This window comes from Cornus florida, unplaced genomic scaffold (assembly GCF_030987335.1).
Source record: "Cornus florida cultivar Cherokee Brave unplaced genomic scaffold, ASM3098733v1 CherokeeBrave_3.0.0_Hap2_Chr06, whole genome shotgun sequence".
Classification (NCBI taxonomy): Eukaryota; Viridiplantae; Streptophyta; class Magnoliopsida; order Cornales; family Cornaceae; genus Cornus; species Cornus florida.
Genome location: NW_026775576.1, coordinates 51,420,330 through 51,429,167, shown reverse-complemented (window position 1 = coordinate 51,429,167; position 8,838 = coordinate 51,420,330). Strand labels below are relative to the sequence as shown.

Sequence of the window (8,838 nt, the reverse complement as noted above, 5' to 3'; positions counted from 1 at the left end):
CAAAACAGACAAGACGGCAGTTACAGAATTAGCCATTGAAAAATTACACCATTTTATTTTAGAAGTGTCCCCATGTGTCCATGCAGAGTTCTAGCAATGTCGGACGCGTATCCATCGGGGCCAAACACCCCTAGAAGAGTTTTGTACTTCCTAGCCTTAAACCCGCAGTGGACTGCAAGGAAACAAATACCCATCCCCAGATTGAACGAACCACCAATAAGATAGTGGTATATCTGATTGCTTTAGAAATATAATACCAACGGTCATAATTTCTGGAAGGCTGGACTTCCCTCCATCTCCCTGTTTGTGTGGTAAAAAGTAGTTGCTCTCGTATCCACACAAAAATATATACTCAAAACTCTCTTTAATCCTACACCGCCCATACATCAATCAGTGTTTCCCTTTCCTAATTTTGTATTCTTGCCCATTACCTGCTTGATATTACGCCTATAAGAGAGAGGAGGAGGCAGAGAAAGAGAGGTTAAAGACAGAGACATTGTGGGATTTGTGGGTTGAAGAGGATTTGTGAGTTGTGGGAGTGAGGAAGATTTTGGTGGGACTCAAGGGAAGAGGGGGTGGCCCACTTTGGAGTTCCATTATTTTCTTCTATATCCAATCTCTCTCTCTCCACCCCCACGAGATTGATTTTTTTTTTTTTTTGCTTTGGTTGTTGCTTCCTTCTCTAATTTGGATTCTTTTGTGTGATAGATCTTTAATCTGTTGGGTGTACCTAATTTTGCTTCAATCCCAACCACCCAGATCTCTCTTTCTCACCTTATTATTCTCAAAGGATTGTTTTTGTTTCTGAAATAGCTCAGAGATTTGTAGATAGCCTTCTTTGTATCTAGACTCCTCTCTTTGTTTTTTTTATCACCTCTTTTGGATTTTTAAGTGTCAGATACCCATTATAGATCTGAATTTTCCCACCTCTTCATTAACTTTCTTGCGTCATCCAAGAATACCCATTTACTCTCTCTCTTTATATATATAGCTATATATATATGTATATATGTGCATATGCATAACTGCTATTTTGGGTGTGTTGTGATGTATGGTTCTTTAATTGGAAGAATGCAGTGAAGTAACTCTTGCTATTTCTATAGGTTTATGGACTGAGATATTCAACTTCCACTCAAGTTTGTTCTTGAAGTGTGAGGTGTCAACAGATAGTCCTCACCTATTTTAGTTAGACTTTGACAAGGAGGCCCACTGTTGGGTTTGGTGGGCTTCAACTAAACAATAAGAACCCAATTTTTGAAAGGTATCTTGAGATCCCTTTCACTTTTTTTAAAGGAGGGTTGTGAAGAAGGGAAGAAGAGAGTTTCTTTTTATATCCCCCCATTGCTTTTCCAGGATTGGTTCCTTACATTTGATCCTCCCTTATCATTTATGCCAACCCATTTGAGAATTCCACTTTTTTCCAAATGCTTTTCTTCTTGATCACTTGCATCTCTTTCATCCTTCTTTGTAAGTCCTTTCCTTTCAAGCCACTTCCACCATGGGCATGTGAGCTGAGATATTTATCCCGCTGGTTTTGGAAAGATTTAACCTTTTTTCCGGTCACCAAGTCGAAAAAGAATAGGCTGTCCGGTAGTTCCATTCAAATTCCCTCAAAATTTTCGATGAAGAAGAAGACTTTTAGCTTGAGCAATGAAAATGTTGAGATGGCAGGTGATACGTCTGTATTGGACTTGCCTGAATTGGTGTTGGAATGCATTCTTGAGAGGCTTCCACCTGATGGGCTTTGTAGAATGGCAGGTGTTTGTAGTTCACTGAGAGAGAGATGTGTGAGTGACCATCTGTGGAAGAAGCATATGAAACACAAATGGGGTAGAATTATAGGCGAGGCCGCCCACCGAGAGTGGCAGTGGCATCTTGCCTCGAGGAAGGACTCCGACTTCTTTGAGAGAGGCGGGCAAAGAGGCTTGATGAGGTCTCTTTCTCGTCTCTGGCCTCTTTCATTGATTAGATCAGTTCTTGACAATGGTATTAAGAAGAAGAGTTCTTTGCCAGCTGACTCAATTATGTCTTGGTATCTCTCTCTTGAGAGTGGCAACTTCTGGTTTCCTGCTCAGGTCTATAACCGTGAGGTATTGGCTGTCACTTCAAGCTTGCCTTAATCATATATGATTACTCAGCTCAGGTTCAATGTTTGATTTATGAGGTTTATATATGTGTGTATAAATAAGTATGCATATATATATATAGCCTTTCGAAAACAATGGATTGTATTATGTTCTTCACATAACCAAAAGTGTTTGTGCTGCTGTTTTACAGAATGGGCATGTTGGATTTATGTTGTCATGCTATGACGCGGAGCTTAGCTATGATCGGCGCACTGATACTTTCGAAGCCAGGTAATCGGAGAGATGTCCTTAATTGAACTTGAATCTCAATTTTTTTCATTCTTAGAGGTGTATATGTTATAGTATGTTCTGGGGTTATGATATAGGGAAGGAATAAGAATAACATATGGTATATTTAGCAGAAATTCAATTTCAGACTGTGTTCTGGGTTTCTATATATTCTTTTAATTATGATTTTGGGGATGAATAACATATGCTATATCTGAACTTCATATATATATATATATATATTTATATGGTTTAATTTTGTACTTCAGGTACCCACCTCATGGAAGGAGGGCAGCTGTAATAGAGAAGAGTGTGACGTGGGATAGGCTAAGGGCATCCCCTGTCAGTACTTCTCCACATGATCTTCATACCTCCGACTGTTTGAACGAATTACGCCCTGGTGATCACATTGAGATTCAGTGGAGAAGAAATAAAGAATTCCCTTATGGTTTGTTCTTCATGCTATACCTGTCTAGCCATTTTAAATTTCTTGTTTATCTGATTTAATTTTTCACAAGATCAATACTAGGCATGGTTGTGTTTGCCTTATTTCATTTGCAAACCTTTTATGTTTATTGATTATTAATCTGTGATAGCAGCTGCTGTTGTTAAAACATTCCTTTAAGCTTTTTGAAACGAACTTTGGTCAATTGGAAAACTTCAATTGAACTTCAAATACGGAAGTGATTCCTCCTTGAATTTTCTTTTAACGCAATCTAAATTTAAATTTTCTTCTAACACAATCTAAACGTATTGGACTCTTGAGATACAAATAAATCAATATTACTTTGCTGATTAATTACTCCATGCCCATGTATATGCAGGTTGGTGGTATGGTATTGTAGGTCACTTGGAATCTTGCGACAGGAATGCAAATTACTGCCGTTGTCACCATAGTGGTAATTTATTTTTTATCTTTTTCCTTCCAGATTTTTTGAAGGTTAGAAGATTTTTCTATAAAAATGTTTTTAAGTAGAAAATCTACGGGCATATTTTGACCGGAAAGAGAGATTAGGCTCCTTAATTTTCAAAGTTTATCTTTAAATTCTTTGAATGCATATCAGCATCTTCCAAAATGTGGCTGAGATGATTTTATGTTATCATCATAGATCAGACCCCATTCTTTGTGTGCCTCAATTCTTGACTTGTGTCTTTCACTTGTGGGTCACCTTTTGGGCAATTTAATTGGTCCCCTATACAAATTCTTGTCATTATGTCTTAATTTGTCCAACAGTATCATGACTTATGTTCAGCAGAATATATTAGGTCAGCCAGACTGAAAGAAACATTTTTGTTCCCTTCAGGCGCTGTTTGGTTGTGGAGTTGGAGTGGTGCTGCTGATGCAGCCTTAAAATTGTCCCACATTTCCCTTTCGTTTCCTCATGTGTGTCTACTCACCAACCCAACAGTGTATTTGCTTTCGGCCGGATTGCCATGGGACTGATCTCCCTAGTAGTTTCCCCGTCCCATTGGTTTCTTTTGCTCAATTCTTTTATATTGTAGTTAATTTTAGACTTAATCCAATTTTAAATTTTTTCACCTGCCCAAACTTACTGTTAGCGATGTCTAAGTTTTGTGTTCTGGTGACATTCTGAATTGAGCACAGCCCACTTTGTACATATTTTTAGGTGCTGCACAAATAAGACTATCATTTTCTGTTTGCCTGGCATTGGGTGTGACACTATAAATTTGGTAGTTTCATTTTTGTAGATGTGGAACTACCAAATGCCCAATAACTTTTTATTTAAGTTAATTTAGATTGGCTCAAAAGGACACAGGCCTGTGAAACCTTTAAGTAGCTGTGTCGGTTTGAGGTGCTGTTGGAACAATCTGGCATATATTTTCTGAGATTTAGTCGAACATTTTTTAAGTGATTGAGCGTTGGGCCATTTTTTACCATTATGGCTTTGTTCTGTTGAGTACATAATATGAAAATTTGAAATGATATGGAAGGTAATTAAATTAAAGTATCACTAGTTTAAGCAGTTAGAAAATTTGAAGTAAATTTCTGTGTGTGTGCGTGTGTTTATGATTCTCGACATTTTATATGAATTCTAACCATTTGTTTATGCTGACAGACACCGTGGTACTGGAGTTCAACCAGTACACTCCTGGTTCACGATGGAGATGCACGAACATCAACAGGAAAGACCATAGGGAAGAAGGAAATGAGGCAGATGGGTTTTATGGTGGAATTCGGAAACTCAAAGGCAGCGATGAGATTTCCATGTGGAGGCAGCTGTGGCCAGCTGAAGTCTTGGAATAGGGGCGTCGAACTGAAAAAGTCTGTCTCCTCCTATTAGCGAATTTTCAGTTTTTCACTTTATGTTAGTGATTTATAGAATCAAAACTGGCCTTTCTTCTTAGTGGCATGAAAGTGGAGGCCTTGCTCAAATATTTTCCACTTTTTTTCCCCTTTCCTTTCAAATTTTTATTTCAGTGCCTGGGTGGGAGAATTTACTAGTGTATTTCAAGCAAACTATGCAAACTCCTCACCTCAAATGGAACTCTGATGTCCCATAATTACCATGATATATACAAGTTTTAGTCAGTAATATATTGAGTCTGTTATTAATTGTAGAATGGGGAAGAATAGTTAGTTCAAGAATTTAATATACCATTTCCAATTTCTGCGGCCGAAATAGGAGAAAATTGTACATGGTCCGGACCGTGTGGCCAGGGCCAGTCATAACCAGGCACGCAAGCAAATATTGTCAGCTGTATTAAGTTTTTTCACTTGTGTGTCAGTTAGGGTGTGTTTCGTATGGTTGATTTGAAGAGATAGGGAGAGAAAATAAAATAATAAAAGAAAGAATAGAGTGGGAGTGTGTTTGGGTCGGTTAAGTGGAGAGAATAGGGAGAGTTATTCCTCTCTATCCCTCATTTGGTTTATCTCCCAATTTGAAAAGATAGGGGGAGAAAAAATACACAAATCAATATACAGAAAAGTTATTACATTTATGTCCTAATTTTGTTTTCACCCATTATTTTTATTTTTTTCTTTTTTCTTTTTCTTTTTTACTTTTGTTTTTATCCATTGCATTGAACTATTAGACAGAAACATTCCAAAATATCTTTTATCCATTGCATTGAACTATCATACAGAAACATTCCAAAATATTCCATGTGAGATTTTGAAAATGAATAATATGTGAAGTGGTTATGAAAGGGTAGAATAGTAATTTGGTCATTATCCTTTCTTTTCTTTTCTCTCGTCTATATTATCCAAACAAAAATAGCTATCATTTCTTTTCTTTTTTCCCCTATCTATCCAAACACGAATATAAATTATTATTATCCTTTCTTTTCTTTCCTAATTAATGTTATCATTTCTTTTCTTTTCTTCCCTATCTGACCAAACACACCCTTAACGATTGGCAGGACCATGTAATGACTCAAAACAGTTCACTTTAGAATTTTACTCTGTACATTTCAGCCCAAAAGTCATTTTTTCTGTTTTTTTTTTTCCCCTTTTTGTGTTCTCTCTCTCTCTCTCTCTCACACACACACACACAATGATTTATCTACCTTTTAAAACTTCTTTTTAGGATGCAAATTACAACTTTTGCTTTTGTAAGGGAACTTTCTTGCTTCCATTTTCAAATTGGAGGTAGGAAGTTGCTTGGAAATTCTAGGTTAGCCACCAAAAGAATCACTTGCACTACTCAACCAATTCGATAAAGACATCATAGGCTATCATTGGTTTCTCTATGCTTAAAACATTTCTCTTCTTTTCTCTCTCTACATTTTAAGGAAAAAAAAGTATGAAAGCAGCCTTTGACCTTGAACAGTTCAGCCTTTGACTACATGGAATGTTTATCCATGTTTAACAACATCTCTTCTTTCCACTAGGTTGGTTAGTTATCTTCATTAGTCCTTCCATGTAGTCATCCAACGTGCAGAAGTCAAAACACTACCTAATAGATTCAACAAATTTAGTCATCTTATAATATATTATGTTCCACTTGTTTTTGCTTTTCTTTCTTCAATTTGTTCATTACAATGATTAAATTATTGCATTACATGTATAATACAATGTATATATATATATATGTTGAATTACATATAACTCCAACGTTACCGGCCACGACTAGAATTTGAATGAAGAAGTTTTTTGTACATCTTTTGAGATAAGACTAAGCTTATCATAACTTGATGTAGTACCGAGATTCTTACAATGATCAAATTATTGTATATATACATAAAAAATACAATGTATATATGTTGAATTACATATATTTTCAACGTTACTGCAACTAGACTCTGAATGCAAAAAAGAGAATTTTACAAAGTTACAATCGTCAAACATCTTTTGATAAAAAAAGAGAAGAAAAAAGAGTAAGCCTATCATGATGAGACTGCCTTTTCAACCGTCGGATTGAGAGACCAAGTAAGCCTATCATGATGAGACTGTCCTTTCAACCGTGTGGACTGTGTGGACTATCAAGTCCTTGCCCTTGGACTTCCAATACCATAACCCAAACATAGAGTGAGTTTTGGTCTTGGCCATGCTTTTGCGATTGCCATATTGGACTCTCCATGCACCTTTTTCTTCTTCCCATTTCTATTTGCATTTCCCTTAAATGAGAAGCTTAGTCCCCTAAAGTAACTTGCCTTCACCAGTGCTTTCTCTTGTTCTATTGGTTTGTCTTCATTGTTTTCTCTCCCAAATGATGCATATCTCATTAGAAATCTCCCCACTTTTTGTACTCTAGTTTCCACATAACAAGACCCTTCACCACTTTCTTCACTTCTCTCTCCTTTCTTTACTTTGGGCCATGGAATTGTGGTTGAAGTTGGGTTGATGGCCCCTTCTTGCTCCATTTTCACAGGCTTCACACCCTTCCTGAACCAACCCTTGGTCTTGGATGGTCCTTTTGGGCTTGTCTCCGCATTTGGCGACTTTTTCAGGCCCATTTGTTGGTTTTGGTCTCGAACCCATCTTGCATAGGCCGAGCCCTTGGACTCCTTCGGCCCATCCGGGTTCGGTCCAAATTGATACTGCTTGAGTTCCAGGGGACTCCCTAGCTTGTCTTGGTCTTGGTTCCACCCTTCTGAGTCATCATTGGACCTCTTTGGAGTAGTGGTCCTAAAAGGCGAAAGGGACCTACTCCGCCTATGGTGGTTCGCGTGATTTTTTCTCCTCTTTTCTCCCTTCACTTTCTCCAATGCAACCGTGAACGGATCAAAATCATCATCTGACATAGTCCACCACGAAAATGGCATCCTAAATCCCGAGCCAGGGGACCTTGGTGAAGAAGCGGTTGAGTTCAGACCAACGCGTTTCGTGTCATTGACATACTGAAGCCGAGGAGGGAGTTTTAGAGGCATCACTAGGCCATTGTAAAATAGCTCGTCTGCAAATGCCATAGTGGGAAGTGAGTCCCCACGCTGCGGTTGTTTTTCCTTCACTTGTCGCTCTTGATCATCCGACAGGCACTCAAAAGGCCCACTTGTCTCAAATCCAAAACCGCCGGGACCGAAATTCTTACTAGTTTCGAATTCAAAGTCATCGAAATTAGAATTGAAATCTTCATTCATCTCCATCTTTCTCTGAGAAAATTCGTTGTCGCTATCAGTGGGACTAGCCGGTGCACTGTAGAATTGCAAGCTGTGTAAGCTCCACACACTTGGGCTAGTGGGTGCACTCACATAGATAGCATGGTCTTTTGGAGTTTGAGGTGTTGAGGCCATTTGAGAATGCAAAGACAACACAAACAAATCAACAATTCTTCACCTAAGATAGGTGACTTGAGAAGAAGATTGAGTGCAGAACATTTTGGTCCTGAATTTAAGGATTGCCAAAGTCACACGTATGACCCTTTGCTTCTAAAGTAATCTTCAAAGGTTAAACAAAGAGTCTAAAAGAGAAAGTCCTTGTTTGTGTCATATTCTATGGTTTAAAGCATTTCAAGTAAAGCAATATTAATTGTTAGTGCTAATAATGTATTGGGTTTTTTTATTTAAACTATGCCCATTATTGGAGTTTGGCTGAAAGACATATGACAAAAAGCTTGTCTTTTGTACTTTTATATCCATATAGCATATACCACTGACCCTATGGATACTGAGAATTGTGGTTTTCAATACTATCACCAATTTAATTAATTTAAAAAATTGAATGTCATGGACAAACCCTAGACCAAAAATTTCAAGAAATCCAGGATATGGATCAGCTAGGGTTTCAAAGAAACTAGCTCAATCCAATTGCATGGATCAGTCAATCTTAAATTTTATCAGTGACACGTGGAGGCTGCAAGGGAAAGTGAAACTAGTGATTGGTTTACTTGGCTTTAGCAAAAGATGCCTTTAAGAAAGAGTTTGAAATATAGAGAATACATGTTAGTGGAAATGCTTTTAGAGATTAAGGCTTTTGGTCCATCCTGCTCAACCTAATGATCATATATATATTATACATATATGCATGATCATATATATATATATATATATATATATATATATATATATATATTATGGACCACGT

General features: G+C 37.4%; 2 protein-coding genes across 2 annotated transcripts; one reads left to right on the top strand and one right to left on the bottom strand.

The window, feature by feature from the left end:
- The first annotated feature begins 492 nt into the window (after window positions 1-492).
- On the top strand, window positions 493-4,911 carry LOC132311510 (F-box protein At2g26850-like). Its single transcript, XM_059809430.1, has 5 exons — window positions 493-2,090; window positions 2,278-2,357; window positions 2,624-2,802; window positions 3,179-3,253; window positions 4,433-4,911. The coding sequence occupies exons 1-5, from the start codon at window positions 1,425-1,427 to the stop codon at window positions 4,618-4,620; spliced, it is 1,188 nt and encodes a 395-aa protein (XP_059665413.1). The 5' UTR covers window positions 493-1,424; the 3' UTR covers window positions 4,621-4,911.
- Window positions 4,912-6,540: 1,629 nt separating this feature from the next.
- On the bottom strand, window positions 6,541-8,188 carry LOC132311509 (uncharacterized). The gene has a single exon (XM_059809429.1). The coding sequence runs from the start codon at window positions 8,046-8,048 to the stop codon at window positions 6,798-6,800; it is 1,251 nt and encodes a 416-aa protein (XP_059665412.1). The 5' UTR covers window positions 8,049-8,188; the 3' UTR covers window positions 6,541-6,797.
- Between the last annotated feature and the right edge of the window lie 650 nt (window positions 8,189-8,838).

Coding starts and splice junctions, on each gene's coding strand:
- LOC132311510 (XM_059809430.1), top strand. CDS start 1,425: ATGCTTTTCTTCTTGATCACTTGCATCTCTTTCATCCTTCTTTGTAAG. Junction 2,358..2,623: donor ACTGATACTTTCGAAGCCAG/GTAATCGGAGAG, acceptor TTTGTACTTCAG/GTACCCACCTCATGGAAGGA. Junction 2,803..3,178: donor AAATAAAGAATTCCCTTATG/GTTTGTTCTTCA, acceptor ATGTATATGCAG/GTTGGTGGTATGGTATTGTA.
- LOC132311509 (XM_059809429.1), bottom strand. CDS start 8,048: ATGGCCTCAACACCTCAAACTCCAAAAGACCATGCTATCTATGTGAGT.